Here is a 20,270-nt window from a genome sequence, read left to right as displayed (position 1 = left end):
CCTGCCTCAGACGAGGAATCCATGCCTGACTAGATGAATATTATCGTCCAGAGCTCCGCGCCGCAGTAAGGCCATTGGGCGCCTCTTCTTGTATGGCAGTGAATTCATTCGACGCCGCAACACTGAATGCCGCGTGCCGCACCCCGTTCGACCATGTCTTCGTTCGCTTTCTGGCGCAACTAGTCCCCAGACCCTCGCCTCCGCTGGATCTTCGCAACGAACCCGAGTACAGTGTTTGACGACAAACTGCGTTGACTGCAAGCAGACGAAGCCTCTCAGGATAATTCCAAGGCCTCGGAGTCAGCGGCCGACAAATCGCATCTCGTCCAGGACGACCCCAATTTCGCCACCAAACCACCTCTCATCCACCGCGTCCATCATATTATCAAGGAGGCCCACATGACTTCGTATTGGAATGACAGGTATGGCCCCCTTGTCGTCCTGATTCGCCTGAAGGACCAGAGCTAACTAGACAAGGGTCAGATGAACTAGCAAGGATCATCATGTCACGAGGAAGACTGGCGTTGCTGAGGCAAAGCCAGCCGCAGTGCAAGAACGACATGTATCGACACAAGGCATTGCTGCATTTCTCTGGCCCTTTTGCCTTCAGAACTTTAGGTAGTCCGAGAAGATGCCCGGGCGGGAGAAGGTCGGAAATGCTGATCAGCGTTAGCTCACATTCGATATTGGTCATCGAGGGTATCAGACTCTGACGTTCTGACGTCCTCGCGATGTCGCTGACGCCGAGGATTACTGATGAGCGGATATATGGGCGTGTTGCGGTGGTGATCGTTGCATACAGTCTGCACAGGTTAATATAGTCATTCGACAGTCCAGAATCTAAAATGCGATTTACCATTGCGGTTTTGTGGACGTCATAGTCGTGGTCAATCATAAGGTCGTTCACTGCTGTGTAAACTTGGTAGCGCGCTTCGTAGATTGCGGATTTGACAAAACGCTTGTGCGTTACTGTCACTGCATTGCGCTGTGTACAAGCGGCCAAGGTGGCTGCGGCGGACTCAGCGTGGTTGGAAATACTTACTGGACTGTGGACAGGAAGGCCACGGCAATGGAGTCAATCTCGGCACATACACTTCTCGCAAAAGTAAGCTATCACCATGTCGGACCTGCTGACAGCCCTCAGAGATTATCCCTCTGTTTGGTTCATACTGATATACATGCATATACATTGGTATATTACCACATGGTCTTTGTATAATTATACATGCTCTAAACTCATCTATGCGACTACATATTAAGCGTCGCTGAGTGTCCTCAACTAATTCAAACTCACCGGCAGTGGTGAAGATAACAGCTTCGGCGAGGCTCACAACTGTAGAGCCGCCATCTGATGCAGCTTCTAGTTGTCTCCTGTGCACGCAGCGTCGATATATTTGCCGGACGGCTGGCTCCAAGTTTGTTACACGTGTCCTTACATAGTTCCGCTATCTTCTGCTGAACTTTTGAAGCTGACAGAGCTGGCATGGCTTGGAGGTCCGAAATCGCTCTCTCAAAAATCATTATCCATTAACACACAGCACACTTGCTGTTGTTTGGTGGCATAAACGCGTCATCGCAAAGGTCGGATTGCAAGAGCCGCGCACGGCTGCATTCTCACAGTGGTGCTGCAGAAGCTGGTTGAGAGTACTATCCAGCTGCAGTTTCAGGATTTCTCTTCACCATATATCAATTCAAAAGCACAAAATGGGCGAGATGCACTACATGGTAGCTTTTGAAACAGGATGATCTTATCAGCGATTGTAGCTTTAATCACAGAATGGCGTTCTCAAACTGGTCTCACCAACCTAGTACTTGACTCTGCTCACTCGCCTCCAGTTCCGCGATAGCTGTATTTCTTATTTGAAATGTCGACGGTAACATCGCACCATTTTCCACAAGTATGGTATGAATACATTATTCCAATCCCCCAAAGATAGCAACTTGTAGCCGCCATCTCGGGATGACGTTGTTCAAGCTGGCTGACATGCTCCTAGCGTCCAAAAGCTGAGATGGCGGCCTTGCTGATGTACGAGAATCGAATCATATTTTTCGTCGCTTGTTTATATGGTAAGAGCATAGTACCCAAAAATCAGACAGAGAGTAGCAAGTCATGACCACCATCTCGGAATCCCATTGTCTATGCTAGCTAACATAATCATCCTACTGTCCAAATCCGAGAGTGTCCTTCTCAAGTGCGAGAATCAAATAAAATAGTGCCTTCGTTTATCGGCATTTATATAAAGACAGCATCCAATAATAAGACAGATAGGTGCAAATTGTGGCCGCTATCTCGGAATTGCATCGCTTATGCTGGTTGGTGTAATTCTAAGCGTCCAAATTCCGAGATGGCGGTCTGTTTTATGTGTGGGAATCAAAATAATACTGTGGTATGGTCTGTCTGTATGGTATAAAGACACTATCCAAAAATACCAGAAAGACCAAAGCCACTTATGGCAGCCATTTTTGAATAGCGTCTGCCAAGGAGGCCCTGCTAACCACAGCATCAGGAGACGATGGTCAACAAGGCAGTTTCCAAAACTAGATAAAGTTCATTGTTCGAAATACCCATATACGTATGTACCACCAACCTCTCTCAACCAATCCATGAATGTCTGCCATGTAATGTGGATGTGGCTTCCGAGATGATAGCTCTGTTGCTTTCACTGCTGTGTTACTCTCGGTAGAGTTCAAGGTGATGTTGCTGCCTAACCTTATTCCTCTACAGAGATGACGCGCTCTTAGACTGTAATCTATACAACTGAATACATACACGCACATAGTTTTACTTTGCATTTGAACAATCGGATGTCAACAGGACAGGACTGTAGGAGCAGCACAAGTGCAATGATAACCTCAGAAATTGGCTGCCCGAAGATGCAGCGCCGGTGAGTGGAGAGGTGAGCGGGCCGACATGGCTGCCTCTGGGGTAGCAATAAAAAAAATAAAAAATAATACCTGTGTCGTTTGGAGAGATCTGTCATGGCAGAGACATTGCAGGCACGGAACACTCCAATCTCGGAGTCAGTTCTTCAAAGTGGGAGTGCGGCTGAGGGCGGTTGATAGTTGGACTACCAGAGTTGGAACCCTTTAAATTTGTGTGTAGGAGCTTCAATCTTGCAATTTTCAGAAATCGGCATTCACTGTAGGTTTAAACAGTCGCCTCCCAATGAATATGGGCTGCGTCAGCCACGAAAATTTGGCTAAGTCCAACACTTTTGCTGCAAATAATTTTAAATTTGGTGAGGCCAACCAACTATTTATTAAATTGAAAGACTCATTGTGGGAATATCCAACATACTTTGCACTCTGAAGAGTTTGGAGCTACATGCCATACCTGACAGTAAAGCACTCGGGCTGGTGAACAATAAAATAGGAAACCATGTTCTCAGCTAGCAGAAGACTTAAAGTAGCTTTTGGTTAACTCAACTTAAGTGAATGGTAGACATCACAACTGATAAACAGCAGTTTCCAATTGCATTCTAGGAATACCTAGCAATGTATTCTGTTTTCTTACACTTGCAAGAGCACCTGTACTTCAGTTATGTTCTTAGATCACATATTTTTTAGTATAATAAGATATTGTAAAATTTCTTATTGTTGCAGACCCTCAAGCAAATGTTTCTGTAAATCTGCTCCTGTCATATTCTGTGTGACACCTTGAACGAGTGCAGCAGTGTTCCCTTCCATTATAGCTGCTGTCCATGTGTCAATAATCTTTCTAATTTGATCTTCAGTTTTCAGTCTCATTGTTTTGATTGATCTTCCAGTGGTTCCTGGCATAGTCTCCATGAGACCACTGCGCAAACCCAGAGAGGGCCGGAGTTTGAATCCAGTAATTCGTCCTGATCAGTTAGTGAATATCTTCTGGGATAATGTAATAGAAATCTCACCTGTGTCAAAAACTGCTGCTGCCAGCTTCTCCTTATCTGCATCTGAAAAGTGAAAATAATAATTGAGCCCAATATAGGTATAAGCTTACCAGTGAGATCTGTTATGGTCATTGGCAAATAAACCAGCATCCTTTTTGCTGTTATCAAGTTTGGTTCCCTCATTGGTGACCTCCATGCTGGAAGGATGCTCTCCTCACAGAATTATCGTAGATATCTCTGAAAAATCTGCTGTTGCATCTTTATCCTCTTACTTGCTGGTAACTTGAGAAGATCCTCCATCAAATCTTGATTGTAACGTTCTTTGTCAAAAAGATCATCTGAAAGTATTGTTGAAAAAATCGAAGTCATATCTTGTTCCATATGATTGTTGGTATTGTGAGCATCTGTAACCTTATGATTTGTTTCAATTAATTTTTCGTCGGAGCCATAAGAATTGTTCTGAAAAACTGATATGTTCTGGCCAAGTCTGCTGAGAATATTTGCACATCTTCAAATGAAAACATTCGTTCCATTTCATTTGTTAAAAACTGCTGTACTGAAAGTTCAGCAGTACTCTCAGGTATATGAAATGCCTGCCCAAAGCCATAGCAACGTATCTGTAAAATGCGCCCTTGGAAACAAACATTCTGTGTCTGCAATTTTGTTTCATAACTTAAACATAGACTATTCAAGAGCAAAGAGTGGACTCTGGCTGCTGGATGTTGGCAAAACCAGTGACAATCTGCTGATGGCGGGATAAGTGCAATGGTGGTGGTGGTGGCATATTGGGAGTTTAGAAAACCTTATTTGGAGAAATAGCACGGAATCTCGAGGAACTGGGCTGGGCTCCAGCCCTTGGAGTGCTTTTGGCGAAGTTTGAAAAGTACAGCTTAAAAACTGGCCAGACTCTCTCCAGAGACACTTTGCCACAATAAAATGGCAGATTTTATGGGCAGGTGGTGTACCATATAGCATTCATGCCACAATGGTCTGACATCTCCGAAATTTTCAAGCATGGTTTACAATGCCAACATATGTACAGCGCAACCGTAATACTTGTTGAAATATACACAGCAGCCATGGTATAATGACAGGCGATCCATGCTACTGCAAAACCCTTTCTTGCACGGCCTCATGCTCACGTTGCAGGATTCTTACCCCAACGGGCTTAATTTGTGCGCCAGCGCAATCTTCCTAGTTCGTGTGCTGAAAGCAAGGTGAGACTAGAAGAGTCGCCAACTGGACATGAAAAACCAGCTGCAATAAATCAAAACATCAAGACAGAGTTGAGTTTAAAAAAACATGCATAATGACTGGAATCAGATCCCCAAACTACATTCCCAAAATACATAAACTGGCTGACAATGCTGACTCAAATTTCACTAAAAATAAAATTGCTCGGGATCATGCAGGATGGAACAACAATCCATTTGTATGTCATCCTGCAGTCTTCAGACTAATAGATCATATATCACCTTTTTTTTTTGTGTCATGTCTCACTTAAATGCAATTGACGCATGAATTACTGAAATGTCGTGACTGGAATGTCACAGTTATCTGCATCAATCGCTTGTAGATAGCAAATTGATTCAACTATCAAAACATCCAAGGATGCATATGACACAAGGCCTTGCCACCTTAGTAAAAATATCTCCCATGCATGCCCATATCAAGCATGTAGACTTACAATGTAAATTGGCGGACCTGTGACCTCTGCCTTCTGGAACCTCGGCTCGGTGTAGACTAGATATGTAGTCTGAGCCACATCAGCAATGTAGCTCTAACCGAGTGATAACTCAGTGTAACCGAGATAATGCCCGTCAGTCCAAGAGATCGCTTCTATATATATCGACGTGGCTGCATGCCGCCTGAGTCAAATTGCGCTCTTTGGGATCCATTTTCATCCTCATCATAATTAAAGCCGCCGCCGTCACTACTGATGAATCATTAGAGAATTCAACAGAATGGCGAGATTAGAATACGTCCCTCGAGAATCGGTCATAAAGTCGTCACGTCTTCATAGGCGCCGGCTCAACCTACATCAGTCCAGCATCAAGAGGCATGCCTGTGTCTGAAGTCTGAACGTCGCTCGTCCTCGAGATTAGGGTTACTCGGAGAATTTGAGTTTCCGCCTGCTTGTTCTCTTCTCCTCCCTTGCGAGGCCGCTCGCCCTTTGATCGCCCACAACTCGCCCACCGCGAGGGCTACGATCTATCACGTAAGCGCATCACTCTCGGCGCGTTTGGCTCTACGCGTGCGTCCCATTAAATATTTTCTTTGAAGAGACGCAAGTTTCTGGGATCGCCATGTGCGCGAGCTCGACGAATTTCACGCAAAAAACTTTAAAATTGTCCATGCTGGGGTGGCGGCGGCCTGGCCTGATCGGCGGCGTCAGGGGGGACAGGGTTGCGTAAAGGACAGGGTTCGGTTGTGGCGCACGCGGGTGGAATATTCGCTCGACCTGGCAATCCGCGCACGCCGTACAGACCTAATTCTGAACATGTTAGGGTTAGGCTCGCCGCGGCCTGAATATTCGAGTGCCCAAAGCTTGTGTAGATGCGAGGCCGGCGAACATGCGCAGTGCTGGTGATTGTGGCGGCTGTCACTTCTGCAGTGCTGTCCTGCAACGGCGAGATGTCTAGACTGGTTAGTAGTATATCGTGTAGCTCCAGGCTGATTGTATATAGATAGGCGGCGCAGCGCGCGCTCCTGCACTGCAGAGGTTCTGACGCAGTCGCGACTATGTCGAGGAACGCCGTGTTTTTTCGCGTCCTACAGTTTCTACTTCTGCTGCAGTTGTGCGCCCGCCAGGTCGCCGCCATCGTTTACAACCTCGGCGTGCACGGCAATGGCACAGGCCTCGACAACACGACATACACGTACTCTTTTACTGTGCAGGAGTCCCTCATCACGCTGATCACTGGCGGGGCGTCCAACATCTCCAACGCGTCGTACCCCTCCGACCTCGGTGTGGTCTGGACCGGCACCGCCTACGACCACCTGGTGTACATTACTGACCTTGTGCTCGACGTGCAGGGCGAAGTGCAGGAGCTGATCGAAAACTACACGCTCGCGTTCTACCTTGGCGACCTGGCCGGCATCAGTGACGAAGACTACGTGCTCACCTACAACGGTATTGTCGCGGACGTCAACACGTACACAAGTCTCACGGCCGCTGAGATCTCGTCGGAGTCCAGCTCCGTGGCCCTGCTCAGGCGCGCAGACACTTCCACCAAGTGTAGCACCTCCCACAAAGTCATCTACGGCGTGTGCGCGGGCTTTTTCGCAGGCATCGCAGCCGGCATACCCAGCTATGGCTTCAAGCGCGGCGAGCAGTCCCCACGAAGCTACTGTCGTAAGGAGAGCAACGGGTACGGCAGCTCGCAGTGCTGCGTGTCCTGGTCGCGCAACGTCAGCGTGACCGCCCCGTTTTTCTCGACGTCGTGGACGGACTGCAAGTGGAGATGCTTCGACGCGGACGAGACCAGCCAGAAGAGCTGTGAGATCGTGCACGAGACCTCCGGCTTGTCAAAGTCGAGCTATGCAGATGTGTGCTACAGCAACCGGCCCACCGGCTGCACTTGAGCTCGTGAGCTGTATAGAGTAGATAGTCGATAGATACAAACTTCACGACTGTGGCCTTGCGTGATCACGGTTGGTATAGCGTCGAGAGCGGCAGCAGCTGGAAATATTACGTCGTTCGCATCATGTAAAGGCGCCACAAATCCAGACTGGAGCATGCAGTGCAAACGCTGTTCTGGTCGCATCTGTAACCTATGATTCCACTCCGCTGTCGCCGTCGACCCAGACGCCACCGACGAAGGTGGCAGAGATGAAGAGGTTGGGCCGCGCGGGCGCGCATTCCAGGGTGCACGACGGTCATGGCCGCCGATGACATGGCCGGCCCGCTCAACCAGGCCGCAGTCTGGGAAGTCGTCGCAATGCCAACATATCTGATGTGCGATGCTGCTTGTATTCACCCGTGCGTAGTGCGGCTGAACCATCTGTTGCGCATGACGCAGCCTGTGATATAGATGATCCGTGGTTTGCTGTCGAGCCCGCGATCGTTTATATGTAGTAGTCCTCGCTTCTCAGAGTTTTGATTTCACTACCCGCATCTTCGAATCTACATGAAAATAGTCCTATCAGCTCTTATGAATCCGACGACATTAGGACGGACTTTGTGGGGTTTGTGCATTACCGTTACTATGTTACATCCCATTATGAAAACCAAATCACTGTTCGCAACTACAGGCAAAGCCTTCACATCCTCAAGATAAATCCACGTCGTGCGTTTCTCAGCGGCCGCACTGATAGTAGCCATACTCCTCCGCTTCCGGATGTACCCATTTGCAACCCGGAATTCGGTCTGCTCGCGCATTCAGTAAGCGAACCGCGATCACAATGCCAATAATGAGCGGCAGTGTTTTGGCTACCAAGACTAGAATGACCACTAAGCGATCCACCCTGCTGCCCTTTTCCGATCGCGTTTTGGACTTCTTCCGCACATCTGCGAGCGTGGCCGCGTTCTCAGTGGAGGCGAAGGTGTTGTACTTTGCAACAAACCGCGCATAGTCTTCGACGGTCCAACCCGGAGGAGGCGGCGGTGCTGGATTGGAAGACGCAGCTACGTCTACAAGAGGGATCAGCTCTTCTTCGTCGCCGGAGGCAGTGAATTCTTCGACCTGTTTCTCTTCAGACATTTGTGCGAGAGATGCTGGGTTACACGGAAAACGCTCTCGCGCGGAGGTCGCCATTATAAGAATGTTGCGTACATTTAGCCCTTACCCCTAATCTGCTCAGCCACTACTGTTTGGAAAGTGAATTTGCTGATCTAGCACGGGATGTTTTTGGGGTGTTCAAGCACTTTGCAAATTTCAACGAAGATCGACTGGAATCTTCTTTGATATCTCCGTCGTAGAATCACGGTCTTTGTCGTATGCCGGAGCAAACTATTAACACAGGAAATGCAGTCACATTCACATGATTTCAGTCACGAGCTACTCACGTGATCTGCACTCACAATTCACGTCCCGATCGGGTGCGCGTGTAAACGCAATCCAGATGCTGTCGCGCTCCTGTCTGCATCACCATCGCAACCCGATTCCTACCTCCCGTGACGACGCGTCCTGCCCGCGCCGCCTCGCACTGCTCGTGCTCCGCGGCCGCTGCTTTTGTGTTACTACGTCGTGCGCGAATCCGAGATCCTGCGCTGTCTCCGCGCGCGCCTCGGCCTGTGTCGCGCGCTCATGTTCGGACTCCTCGCCGCGTGCGCGCTCCTGTTCCGTCTGCCGCCGCGGTGCTCGTGCCGGCTGCTTCTGCTGCAATTGTCCGCTGAGCTGTGCTCTACACTCTACCCCGCGCGTGCCGCCGCGACATCGCCGCCAGCGCTCACACACTCGGCGTCGCCCACGCTATCGCCATATATCAGCCTCGCCGCTGCAATGCCGTGCTAGCCCGGCACCACGGACGGACCTCCCGCGCAGGCGTTCTCGCCGATCGAGCTGCGCGTGATGGTGGAGAAGATTCTGTACCCGGCCGGCATGGATGACCCCGCGCGACGGGTACGCGGCTGTATGTGCTGAACGCGACCGCGCTGCCGTCGGCCTAAGCAGTGTCATACTCGCTGCAGCTGCCGCATCTACTGGAAGTGATTGCCGGCGTAGACTACTCTGTCGTGTTTTTTTGCCGGCGGCGCGCCGTACCGCCATCGTGGGCATGGATGATCCACACATATTCGGTGCTGGACCGAGACGCGCGCAAGCTGCTGAAGCGGCTGTACATTGTGCACGAGCACTGGTGGGGTGCGCACGATCATGGAGATGGTGGCGGGGTCTGTGTCGTGAAAGTTCCGCAAGAAGACGGTGCATGTTGCAAACATCTCAGTGCTGACGACGCTACTGCACATCCGCTTCATCCTGATCCCGCTTGCCGTCTACATTCACGACTGGCGTCTGCAGCCGCGGATCGAGTTGGCGAGCCCGTTCCCGCCGCTGTTTGGTCGAGATCTGCCGGAGCGGGACGTGGTGCCGCGGTTCTAGCGGCAGTGCATACACCATCTTGCCGTGGAGGGCATCTACACTGAGGGTATATTCCGGGTGTCGCCGCGCATGGAGCACCTTGAGATTCTGAGGGAGGCGTTCGACCGGTGTCAGGTGGTGGACCTGGCGGACTACTCGCCGCATGTGGCGGCGTCGGTCATGAAGCTGTTTCTGCAGTGCCTGCCCACGGCGCCGCTGCCGCGCGGACTGCTTGAGCAGTTTCCGGAGTTCGCGCAACGCGGAAGTGCACGGCGCTAGTGGCAGAGGAGCTTGCGCGGCAGACGCTAGCGCTGTTCGCGCTGCTCATGCCGCTCCTGCGAGCGGTGGCGCCGAAGGCGCAGCACACGCGGATGACGATAGTGAACCTCGCGCGCGCAATCACGCCGAGCCTGGTGCGGCTTTCGATTCTGACGGACGAGTCGCCGGAGATGGTGACGTATAATGGCGGCGAGACAAACGAGTCGAGTGCGACGCTCGTGGAGGACGCGCAGCAGCAGATGGAGTACGTGGCGAACCCGGTCGAGACGATGCGCATTTTGAAGTTCAACATGAAGGTGTTTGAGTGTTTGATTTATTACTGGGACGAGCTGCCGTGCTCGGTACTGGGCGATGGCGGGGAGGACGAGGACGGAAGAGGGGCGGATGACGAGTGGACCATTGGGTGCGGCAGGAGGGGGTCGGTGGTGTCGAGGTCGTCGTCGTCGAAGCAGCTGCCGCGGCCGGTGCCGCTCAAGTAGTTTACGCCGCCGGGGCCATCGACTGCAGCGAGTATGAGCCGGAGTGTGAGCTCGACCGCGGCGAGTTCAGTCATGGCGAGTTCGACAACAGCGTTGGCGGTGAGCACGAACACGACCACGACCACGACCACGACCACGACCATGACCACGACCACGAGCGCGGCAAGCTCGACCAGCGCATCGCCAGCGCCGTCGGCGAGCTCGACGACATCGACAGTGCCGTTGCTGGCAGAGTTGCGTGACGCGCCGGTGCCACAGAAGATCAGGTTCGCGTACTCGTCCAAGACGAAGCCGAGCAGGACGGTGGTGCCGTCGCCGCGGCACACGGCGGGCGGCAGCACGGCGGCGACGGTGGGCGGGTTCCAGTGATTTCGGGGGACAAGGTGGCGACGACCACGGCGCTGCGACAGGTGTCGTCCTACGTGATCGCGGCGGCCGCGGCGGCGAAGACTGGGCGCGGCTCGCGCGCGCAAGGTGAACGTGGCGCCAGGGGCGCGGGTGGGCGCGGGGGGAGGGCTGGCGGGGGCGGGGACGGGTGGTGGCAGAGCTGGCGCGGCTGTACGAGGAGCGCAGCGAGAGCGCGGCTGCTGGCGCGGCTGCTGGCGCGGCTGCCGCAGCAGAACGAGGGTTGTTCGGTGCGCACCTCTGCGAGCAAGAGCCAACCCCGCCAGGACGAGGGTTGGTGAGTCAACCCTCGCAACCCTCCGCAACCCTGCGCCAGTTGCTAGGCGCCAATCAGCACACGCATCCATCGCGGCGCGCCCTGCCCGCGCGGACGCACACAGAACAGCGCAGGCACGCTGGACGGCTAAACCGGGGCCCGGACCAGCGCCACGTGCCGCCACACCGCCGCGACAATCTTCTCGCCATAAATTAATTAATCGTCATCGTCCCTGGAACTGCCACCGCACGGACCAAGTTGGTAACGAGTTTTAATTACAGCCTGTGTACCGTTATTGCCACTGCCACCCTCCAGACTCTCGTAACTCTCCTGTTATCTGCACACTTCGCCTCCCTTTCCCTCCACTCCCCCTTCGCCCCACTCTCCCCCTCCCCCACCCACCCTCTCCAGTATCTGCTTATTCCGCCTATCCATAACCATCATGCTGACTTCTGACGAGGAATCTATCCCTGACAACATTATCATCCAGCGCTTCCGCGTTCCAGTAAATCCATTGGCTGCCCGTTCCCGTACCACCGAAGACTCGACCGGTGCCGCTGCGACACTGAATTCCGACAGTGCGGCGCCCCGTTCAGCAGTGCCTTCGTTCGCTTTCCCGCGCAATCCGTCCCCGTCCCCGGACCCTCGCCTCCGCTGGATCTTTGCAGTGAACCCAGCTGAGGTGTTTAACGACAAATTGCGTCGACTGCAAGCGGACGAGGCCTCTCAGGACGGCTCTGAGATCTCAGAGTCAGCGGCCGACAACTTGCTTTCGCGAGAACTGTATGTGCCGAGATCGACTCCGTTGCCGAGGCCTCCCCGTCCACAGTCCAGTATTTCCAAGCACGCTGAGTCCGCCGCAGCCGCCCTGGCCGCTCGAAAAAAGCGCAATGCGGTGACAGCAGCGCAGAAGCGTTTTGTCAAATCCGCCGTCTACGAAGCGCGCTACCAGGTTGGTACAGCAGTGAACAACCTTATGGTTGACCACGACTATGACGTCCACAAAACCGCAATGGTAAATCGCATTTTCTATTCTAGACTGTCGGATGACTACTAACCGGTGCAGGCTGTACGCGACGATCGCCACCGCACCACGCCCATATATCCGTTCGTCAGTAATCTCGGCGTCAACGACATCGCCAAGACGTCGGAACGCCTGGGTTTAATCCCTTCGATGGCCAATATCGAGTGCGAGCCCGCCCCGGTCAGCATTTCCGTCCTTCTTCCGCCCGGCCATCCTCTCCGATCATCTGCAGGTCCGAATGCGAAATGGCGCGAGGAACACAGCAACGCCTTGTGTCGGTACATGTCGTTCTTCCCACACTGCGGCTGGCCTTTCCTCACCAACGCAAGTCTTCCTCGTGGCGTGATGATCCTTGCTGGTTCATCTCTGACTCTCGTCTAGTTAGCTCTGATCGCTCTGGCAAATCAGGACGACAAGGGGGTCATACCTATCGTTCTGCGGACGGACGTGGCGAAGCTCGCCAACTTCTCCGCAAGAGTTCTGCGGTTCCGTGCAAGGGCGATCGCCGTTGCTGTTGCCGAGTAAGTTTTCATGTCGCTATGGTTATGACCAGTATAGCTTAATCAGCTTGCAGGTGGGACTTGTCAAAGATGCCGAAAGTATTCCACCAGTACCTACCACCGTCGCACCGATGGGCTCGCCTCAGTGTGGCGAACAACGCTAATGTTGACCCCGAGCAGCCTGTGCAGGAAGATTCGTCGGAGGAGGGGCCTGGGTGCCGTACGAAGGACATCGTGTGCAAGTCGGCCGTGGGTGCTTCGCAGGACTAAGGACCTCATTCGCTTTATACCCCTGGGATGGGTCGCAATTCATCCTCCTGCATGCCCTCCTCGCAAGTGAGGCACGACAAGTGACTGTGCGTAGTGGCCATGTAGTTCCATCTGCTCCATTCCGAATCCTGTCTATCCGATCCTGTCTATCCGATTAGGAGTTATTGTGCCCTTCTATAATTCTACATGGATGTTGTTTCTGGGCTTCCTCCGCGTCGACAGAGGAGAGGAAGTCAATCTGTCCCGCATCGCTAAACAGGAGCTGCGTCGATACAACCATCCCATTCCCTACATTCCTCTCCATCTCATCATAAATAATAGTCTGTCGTAACGCCGTAATTCGGCAATAAAGCGAAATTAATGTGCTATCCGCAGTCGCGAATGCATTGAGCTTCCGTGTGGAGTAGAAACTGTCAGCATCTGCTCCGCCGGCGGGATCGTGCCCATCGGCTCAACAGGCACGGGGTCTGTAGTCACGACGGCAGAAAAGTCAGACGCATTGCTTCTCGAGATCGTGGTACTCATCTTGTCGCGTGGTGCAGGTCATGTCGGACATTGACAGCGCAGAGAGCACGAGCAGAGGTCGTCCCGTGTCGGCTGACCACAGCGCGGTCGCGTCTAGGAACTACAGATCTTAGTCCAGACACAAATGCATGAGATCAGAACATGCTAGCTCACGCATCGCGGTCACGGTGGACCAGCTGCTAGGAGGAGCATGATGATATGCCTTGTTGTGGTGGATAGTCACGAGATCCTGTTGCGACTTCTGGGGTCCGCAAAGTTGACTCCTGGTGTGAGATCGCTCGCACAGTCTCTGGTTCTACGCTTCTTCTTTGAACACGACGAACCGTGTATTCCTATTCTGATTTCTAACCAAGCCGAATGCTTTCACTACATCTAAGCCGTAATCATCTCTTGCCACAACGCGCCCAAAAACCCCACCGGCGTGTTCCCTTCACTAGAGTGCCAACGCGCTTCCTGCATCATTGTCCGGAACGAAGTCCCTGGCACCTCGTTCTCTTCCGCATTCCCCGTGCACGTCCATCGTCCGCTATACACGCCGTCGACAAACTCATACCCTGCTTTTTCATCCGTGTCGATCTCATCTGCGGGAAGGTAGTGGTGAGCATATGCCGTGGGTAGCACCGGAACAGGATTAGCCTTCGTGCCAAGGTATACGCGGTCCCAGAACACCTTGAGCGTGGATAACAGCCGCGACCGGTACGATTCCAGGCAGAAGTACTCATCCATCCACCTCTTCGAGCATACAAACGGCCATGGCTCGTCACCTTCGTCATAGTAGTCGTCGTATGGGAGCTCATGCGTAATTTCACCAGTCTTTGAAAGAGTCAGCTCTGCAGATATATTATTCTCGATATCCTCAAACGATATGAGTCCGTTTAAAAAGACCTGATGAGTGCCATCTGCGATTGCGGCGGCGTTGAGAGTGAGGTCTATGGCGACGATGTTTGTGGAGCGAGGTGAAGGCAACATGCTGACGGGCGCCACGAGGACGGGGTCTGAAGACGCAACAGAGAGAATGTCATTAGATATATTGGACCCCGAGGTCCTATAAGCGGTTCTTGAGAGCAGAACAGTCTTCAGCGTCGGCGGAGAGTACGGAGAGCACAACGAGCGGACATCCCGCATCTGTCCATGAGGGCAGCGTGCTCAGATCCAGAAACTGCGGTGTTAGCGACGCACAACCACAACAAAACCAAACATACCAACTGCCGTTCTGCAAGTCACGACAGACGCGGCTGCGAGAGGTTTTCAAATCAGCCGTAAGCACGCAGAATGCGCTCTGTAGTGTTAAATTCGTGAAGTTGTGGTGAATCGAGGTCGTAGAAGGCCGACTTAGAGATAGAGTGGTGGTGATGATGATGATTGAAGATGGCATCGATCAGTGAGTGGCCTTTGAGAACTTGAATCAAGCGCTTGACCTTAGTTACAAACTTGACTGCTCCAGCGCGTTCAAATTTATTCGTGTCTACAATGACGAGAAAAACGGTGCTATAGCACTCGCACAAGTTGCAATTAACATGCATTTTCATGAAATAGCAGTGGCTTGTGATTACATAGAGCATGGCGCATAACGCGTTGATCTTCTGCTTGCCAGTCAGGCTCATCCGGATGAGTAAACCGATCTCAGCAGCGGTAATAGCTCCTTTTCTGTCAAGTGCACGGCAACGTGTAATACAAACAATTAGCAACTGAATAGATTCCCTTATATACAACCCAAAACCAAAGAGAGCATGCCTAAAACCATTCAAACTGAGACATCATGAACTTCGTACAAACATGTCAATCTGCTTTGCCAGTTTGATGGCCCAACTGTCAACTGTACGCGTGACAAACCAGGACCAGACAAAGAGTACCAACAGAACGAAAAACGAGGCGATAAATATCGCCGCCTGCGCGCTGATGTTGAGCGCGCCCTGGAATGCGTGCGCAAGAATACCGCCAAGAGAAATGAAGATGGGGTAGTGGTAGATATATAACGCGAAGGAAATGTCACCGAGGAACTTGAACGGACGAATGGAGAGGAAGATGTGCAGACATTTGGTGCGGGTGAGTGCGAGACCGTAGAGGATGAGCATGGAGCCGAGACTGTTCCAGACGACGGTAAGTATGTCTTCCTTGTACTTGCCGTGCTTCCAGTGGTGGTGCACCAGGTGGCCGCCCCAGCCGGAGGCCGACAGCCAGTGGTACAGGCGGACGTTGATGGCGGAGGGCGCATCAACCGGAAAGCTCGCGAGGTAGAGTCCAAAGATGATGCAGAGGTTGTAGTGCCATGCCACTAAAGTCGACCAGATAGCACGCATGATCTTGAGGCCGGTAATACTCCTCAAAAATATCCGTGAGAGTGCGACCTCCTCCTTCTCCAGCTCAAGATCGGCAGACTCGAAATCCTGCATGCGCGCAGGCTCGCTCTGAGTCCTCCGAACGTACAGCACAGCGACGAGCACACCAGCAGCGAAGTTGATGTAATAAATATTCTGCTCGAGTAACAGTCCGTACGCGATGAACATCACGAGCATCGGCACGTGAAACGGCAGACGAATAGGCACCAACACAAGCTGCAGCAAAAACACTTTGAACGATCCCGAGATTTCGTGAGGCATCGTCCATAGCGAGTCGTTGTACTCGTACGACACATCGTGAAAAGCAAACACGCGTGGAACCATGACGAGGAAGTGTGTGAAGGAGGTGAGCGGCGGGACGTGCTTAAAACCATACTCCGCCGCGTACGGAAACGCGTGCAGCAGCGTGAGCACGTAGATGAACGCGATGGACACGGCGACTGGGACGAAAAGACGAGGATACCGACGGATAGCAGCCGACGCGACGGAGGAGTACGCACGTTCGGGCGCCGCGCCGCTGTGGATCAAGGACATCGTCCGCAGCGACAACGCGTAGCCCGATAGCGTGAAGAAGAAAAAGACGGCCGCTGGACCGGCCCACACAAGGCGCACCGGGAAGATTTGTAGAAACGACGGTGCTATGCCAGCGCCGTCGGTCGCCTTGCGGACCCAGTATCCTGCAGTTGCGGTGGCGGCGGAGCCGATGTGGTAGAGGTACACGAACAAACACGCGAGACCCCGCGCGCCATCGGCCCAGTCTTGTTGTGTCGCACGCGCGGGCGCTGTCGATGCATCTCGTGGCGGCGGGAGGAGTGCGTCGCGGGAAAGAGAGCATAGCGCAGCGGCTCGGAGGAGGACGCGAGGGGCCATGCTTGCGGAGGATAAGGAAGTGGTGAAGCGAGGAGTTGGTTTGGCGGAGAACAATTGGCGTGGAAGGGCGAAACTGGGATAAATATACCTTAGCGCGTGACTGGCAGCTCACGCGTCGTGATTGAAACGGTCTAGCACTGCCGTTTACATTTCTCACAGGTATACTACTGTACACATTCTAGTCACACCGACATGATCTCTAGAATCACGTTTGTCGCCGTGCCTACTGTCCATATTGCAAGACTTGCGATGCCGATGATCCGCGTCATGCGCCAGTGGCTCAGCGGTACCCCCACCAGGAACAGCAGCAAGTTCAAGAACAGCGTCGCGGCGGAGACCACCAGCGACGACGCGATCTCGAGCTTATATCCTTCCTCACCGTCCGTGTAACCACCGCCCTTGCGCATGAGTAACAAGCCCGACACGCCGATGCCGATCAGAATATTCAGCATCGGGCTGCCGAAGCACGCGCTGATCGCCATCATCGGATATCCCATCTTCGCCACCGTGATGTTCGACACAAAATCTCCTAGCGAATTTCCCAAAGCAAAAACTGTGAGCCCAAGAATCGCATCACTGATACCAAAGATAACGCCGTATGCTTTCAACACTCCAACCACCTCCACCGCCACCGAGGCGATCCAAGATATGCTCACGATGAATCCGACGAAGCACAGGATCGGCAACAGCTTTACCGGTACGCTGTGCGCGTCCGTGAAATATAATATCGTACAAAACATGCTCAGCCCACCGAGGACAACATACATGGCGTGTCGCGCCAGGCTCGGATCATCGTACATATTCAAAAGCAGCACGCTCAGCGGCGCAAACACGCATTGTGCGCCGACTAGCCACTTATTCCACCCCTTGTATGTCGACTTGGAGTCGTCGCTATCTGAATCGTAGTGATCCGCCGGCATAAGCACGCCTGCGTCGTCCATAATGTCATTGACATGCAGCGCTGGCACATCGTAGTCTTCCGCATGCTCAGGCTCTGGATCTACCCGTTCCACCTCAATTACGGGAATCGTCACCGTCAACAGTAGCACACTCGGCACCGCCAGTATGCTCACAAACTTGTTCAAGTTCGTCTTCTCCTGTAGCCGTTCGACAGTAGGAAACAGTGTCTTCAAAAACTCGTCCGATATCGCTGTAGACGCGCAGCACCACCGACCCCATCCAGACTGCTGCTCCTGCGATGTATCGCCTTCGGAGATATCCGACAGCACATCCGCCTGTGTGGCCGAGAACGGTAGCTCTAGAGTCTGTCCGCTGCCAGCCACCGGAGATAGCAACGTCCGCGTCTCAGTCACTCGGCTGCTCGCGTCGTCGAGCGATAGCAAATCCTCCTCATGTATGCGGCTCGCGCCGTGGGGTATCTCCGGCTGTGCCGTCGCGAGCGGCGGTTGAAACGAGAGGAACCGCACATAGGGTGACGGCGATCGTGATTGTCGTCCACTATTTTGCCGCACGAGTGGCCGTCGACCGACGTTAGGCGAGGCGGGCGTTAACAGCGGACTCGGTGAGATACCCGGATTAGACCGTCGTCGCTCAAATCCATCAACCGCCAATGAAAGTGATGGCCGCTGCCGATGAAGCGATGTGGATGACGTGCTATGACCCACCGATATCGGCACCGCATCGCGATATGCTGGCGGTGGCGGTGGCAGCGACGGCGGTCTAATTTCACTGTGTTGCGACACGCCTTGCAAGTTTTGAGTATTCTCTAAATGCCTCCGATCGTAAGAAGTCGGGGCATGTGGCGCGCGAGCACGCGAAGATGGACGGCTGCCGTCACTGAAATATGCACCGTCCGTGGCATCATTCTCCGACATTGGCCGCAGATGCGAATGAGACCGCACCGAGGAACTCAAGGAGTATTGCGTAGCCGATGATACCGTGCGCACGTGCATGTTCGCTGACGGTTTATGGCTGTGTCGGTATACGGACGACGGCTTGCGTTTGTGTGTGCTACCGGACCGGTTGGGTTGCTCGTTTGGCAAGACACCGCTGACGGAGCGCTTGTGCTTAAAGTGACGCGACACTGTGCCTTCGTCGAGTGGAACCCGGTTGGCTTTGCGACCGCGCTCGACGGCCGAACGTAGGTCGAGAGCAGATACAAGGGATGGTCGGATCGGTGCGGAGGACGCCAGCATGGGCGACTCGCTGAGATACGAGGAGAATCTCGCGGGTTCGTCCGGGGGGTAGTATCTGTGGTCGTGCATAGATCGCAGCGCGTACCGGTCCACTGCGCGATTGATCTCGAACGACGGGGTAGGTGAGCTCGACTCACCAAGCAGGGGCGTGGACTCAAGGTCTTGTATGTCTGAAAACATGCCCGGCGAATTGACAAGATCGGAGTAGTACGTCGCTGCAGAATTAGCCGATGTATCCGACGTGGCTGACGCTGCTGTAGTGTGCGTAGACGACGTTCGCGATGGCGGTGGTGGCGGCTTCTTCATCCAGCGCGAAATAATCCAGTGCCACGCGACCACAAAGCCGACGTACATGAGATAGAAGCCGACCATGGCGGTACACTCCCACAGCTCAATGCGACCATCGCTGAGGCACGCGAGCGCGAACGCCACGGCAATTGTAAAGAATCCCAGATCTCGTGTGAATGTGCCGGCGTCGACAGTAAACGGGCAAATAATCGCCATTGCACCGGCGACGACGCTGGTGATGAAAGACGCGGCGCCGATGAGCTCACCAACTGCCAAGGATCCCGACCCTGCCTTCATCGCCGCGTAAGTCGAAAACACGTCCGGCGATCCGTTCCCCAGTGCCAGAAACGTAACGCCGGCAAACGACTCTGACATTCCAAGTAGATCTGCGATTGTCGACAAGTTTGGGCAGAGGAAGTCGGACGCGGTGATGCCGATCGTGGTGAACACGGCGATGAGCCAGAGTGTGAGCACGAGAAAACCGAGTACGTGCAGGTCGCCGATTACGCAGTAATAGAATTCAAGATAGTTGAAAAAGCCGACAGCGTCGCCGGCGCAGTGTGTGCGCACAAAAGCGCATTGATCTTCACGAAGTACTGAGCCCACGTCTATGCACTGGGAGGGCGCGATCGTTAGCCACAGATGGACGCCGAACGATCACTGCACACTACCACGCCTACCGCCACTAATTACACACACCTCTAGTCCGTCAGAGTTCGTCGTGAAAGAGAAAAGTTCCCGCGGCGAGTGGGAGGCCAGCACGAGCGGCGAACGTGCGAAGGAGCGCGTTGTCGGCGATGACGCAGCTGCGGCGGCGGGCAGCACGCGATGCATGAGCACGAGCGCGAAACACATCGCAAGTGCGAACAAAGCGCGGGACGCGCGCGACGTAAGCACAAGACGGCTGTGGAGGACGCGCACCGGCATTGCGAGTGCCGAACGGCGGGATGGTCGGAGGGTGTGCGTCGTGGGGTATGGCGACGCTGGCGT

At 53.5% G+C, this 20,270-nt stretch overlaps 8 protein-coding genes across 8 annotated transcripts; 4 read left to right on the top strand and 4 right to left on the bottom strand.

Annotated features, from left to right (window-relative positions):
- Positions 1 to 6,329: 6,329 nt before the first annotated feature.
- V1518DRAFT_412896 (uncharacterized protein) lies at positions 6,330 to 7,588 on the top strand. Its single transcript, XM_066903194.1, has one exon. It carries the CDS (start codon positions 6,612 to 6,614, stop codon positions 7,452 to 7,454), a length of 843 nt encoding a protein of 280 aa, XP_066761623.1. The 5' UTR covers positions 6,330 to 6,611; the 3' UTR covers positions 7,455 to 7,588.
- Positions 7,589 to 8,167: 579 nt separating this feature from the next.
- On the bottom strand, positions 8,168 to 8,572 carry V1518DRAFT_425978 (uncharacterized protein; the record flags this gene model as incomplete). Its single annotated transcript, XM_066905956.1, has 1 exon — positions 8,168 to 8,572. One exon carries the CDS (start codon positions 8,570 to 8,572, stop codon positions 8,168 to 8,170), a length of 405 nt encoding a protein of 134 aa, XP_066761622.1.
- Positions 8,573 to 9,979: 1,407 nt separating this feature from the next.
- V1518DRAFT_425977 (Rho GTPase activation protein) lies at positions 9,980 to 10,647 on the top strand (the record flags this gene model as incomplete). Its single annotated transcript, XM_066905955.1, has 2 exons — positions 9,980 to 10,154; positions 10,175 to 10,647. The coding sequence occupies 2 exons, from the start codon at positions 9,980 to 9,982 to the stop codon at positions 10,645 to 10,647; spliced, it is 648 nt and encodes a 215-aa protein (XP_066761621.1).
- A 72-nt stretch (positions 10,648 to 10,719) lies between these two features.
- On the top strand, positions 10,720 to 11,016 carry V1518DRAFT_425976 (uncharacterized protein; the record flags this gene model as incomplete). Its single annotated transcript, XM_066905954.1, has 1 exon — positions 10,720 to 11,016. One exon carries the CDS (start codon positions 10,720 to 10,722, stop codon positions 11,014 to 11,016), a length of 297 nt encoding a protein of 98 aa, XP_066761620.1.
- A 734-nt stretch (positions 11,017 to 11,750) lies between these two features.
- Positions 11,751 to 13,102, top strand: V1518DRAFT_404253 (uncharacterized protein; the record flags this gene model as incomplete). Its single annotated transcript, XM_066901882.1, has 4 exons — positions 11,751 to 12,323; positions 12,375 to 12,690; positions 12,718 to 12,853; positions 12,907 to 13,102. 4 exons carry the CDS (start codon positions 11,751 to 11,753, stop codon positions 13,100 to 13,102), a joined length of 1,221 nt encoding a protein of 406 aa, XP_066761619.1.
- Positions 13,103 to 13,911: 809 nt separating this feature from the next.
- V1518DRAFT_182277 (uncharacterized protein) lies at positions 13,912 to 15,045 on the bottom strand. The gene has a single exon (XM_066900843.1). The coding sequence runs from the start codon at positions 14,750 to 14,752 to the stop codon at positions 14,000 to 14,002; it is 753 nt and encodes a 250-aa protein (XP_066761618.1). The 5' UTR covers positions 14,753 to 15,045; the 3' UTR covers positions 13,912 to 13,999.
- Position 15,046: 1 nt separating this feature from the next.
- On the bottom strand, positions 15,047 to 16,910 carry V1518DRAFT_182258 (uncharacterized protein). Its single transcript, XM_066900842.1, has one exon. The coding sequence runs from the start codon at positions 16,834 to 16,836 to the stop codon at positions 15,385 to 15,387; it is 1,452 nt and encodes a 483-aa protein (XP_066761617.1). The 5' UTR covers positions 16,837 to 16,910; the 3' UTR covers positions 15,047 to 15,384.
- Positions 16,911 to 16,973: 63 nt separating this feature from the next.
- On the bottom strand, positions 16,974 to 20,269 carry V1518DRAFT_412876 (Sodium/calcium exchanger protein-domain-containing protein). The gene is made up of 2 exons (XM_066903193.1): positions 19,980 to 20,269; positions 16,974 to 19,895 (listed from the first exon to the last, which is right to left on the bottom strand). The coding sequence occupies exons 1-2, from the start codon at positions 20,205 to 20,207 to the stop codon at positions 17,019 to 17,021; spliced, it is 3,105 nt and encodes a 1,034-aa protein (XP_066761616.1). The 5' UTR covers positions 20,208 to 20,269; the 3' UTR covers positions 16,974 to 17,018.
- Between the last annotated feature and the right edge of the window lies 1 nt (position 20,270).

The sequence above is a fragment of the Limtongia smithiae genome, assembly GCF_038497785.1.
Source record: "Limtongia smithiae strain NRRL Y-17922 unplaced genomic scaffold V1518scaffold_2, whole genome shotgun sequence".
NCBI classification, from domain to species: Eukaryota; Fungi; Ascomycota; class Lipomycetes; order Lipomycetales; family Lipomycetaceae; genus Limtongia; species Limtongia smithiae.
The sequence above is the reverse complement of the archived record's forward strand: the minus strand, read 5'-3'. Positions and strand labels throughout refer to the sequence as shown.

Bases quoted from the DNA above. Each gene is read 5' to 3' on its own strand.
- V1518DRAFT_412876 (XM_066903193.1), bottom strand. From the start codon at position 20,207: ATGCCGGTGCGCGTCCTCCACAGCCGTCTTGTGCTTACGTCGCGCGCG. The intron at 19,896-19,979 runs GTGTGTGTAATT...GCGCCCTCCCAG, and splicing joins CGAACTCTGACGGACTAGAG to TGCATAGACGTGGGCTCAGT.
- V1518DRAFT_182258 (XM_066900842.1), bottom strand. From the start codon at position 16,836: ATGGCCCCTCGCGTCCTCCTCCGAGCCGCTGCGCTATGCTCTCTTTCC.
- V1518DRAFT_182277 (XM_066900843.1), bottom strand. From the start codon at position 14,752: ATGCGGGATGTCCGCTCGTTGTGCTCTCCGTACTCTCCGCCGACGCTG.
- V1518DRAFT_412896 (XM_066903194.1), top strand. From the start codon at position 6,612: ATGTCGAGGAACGCCGTGTTTTTTCGCGTCCTACAGTTTCTACTTCTG.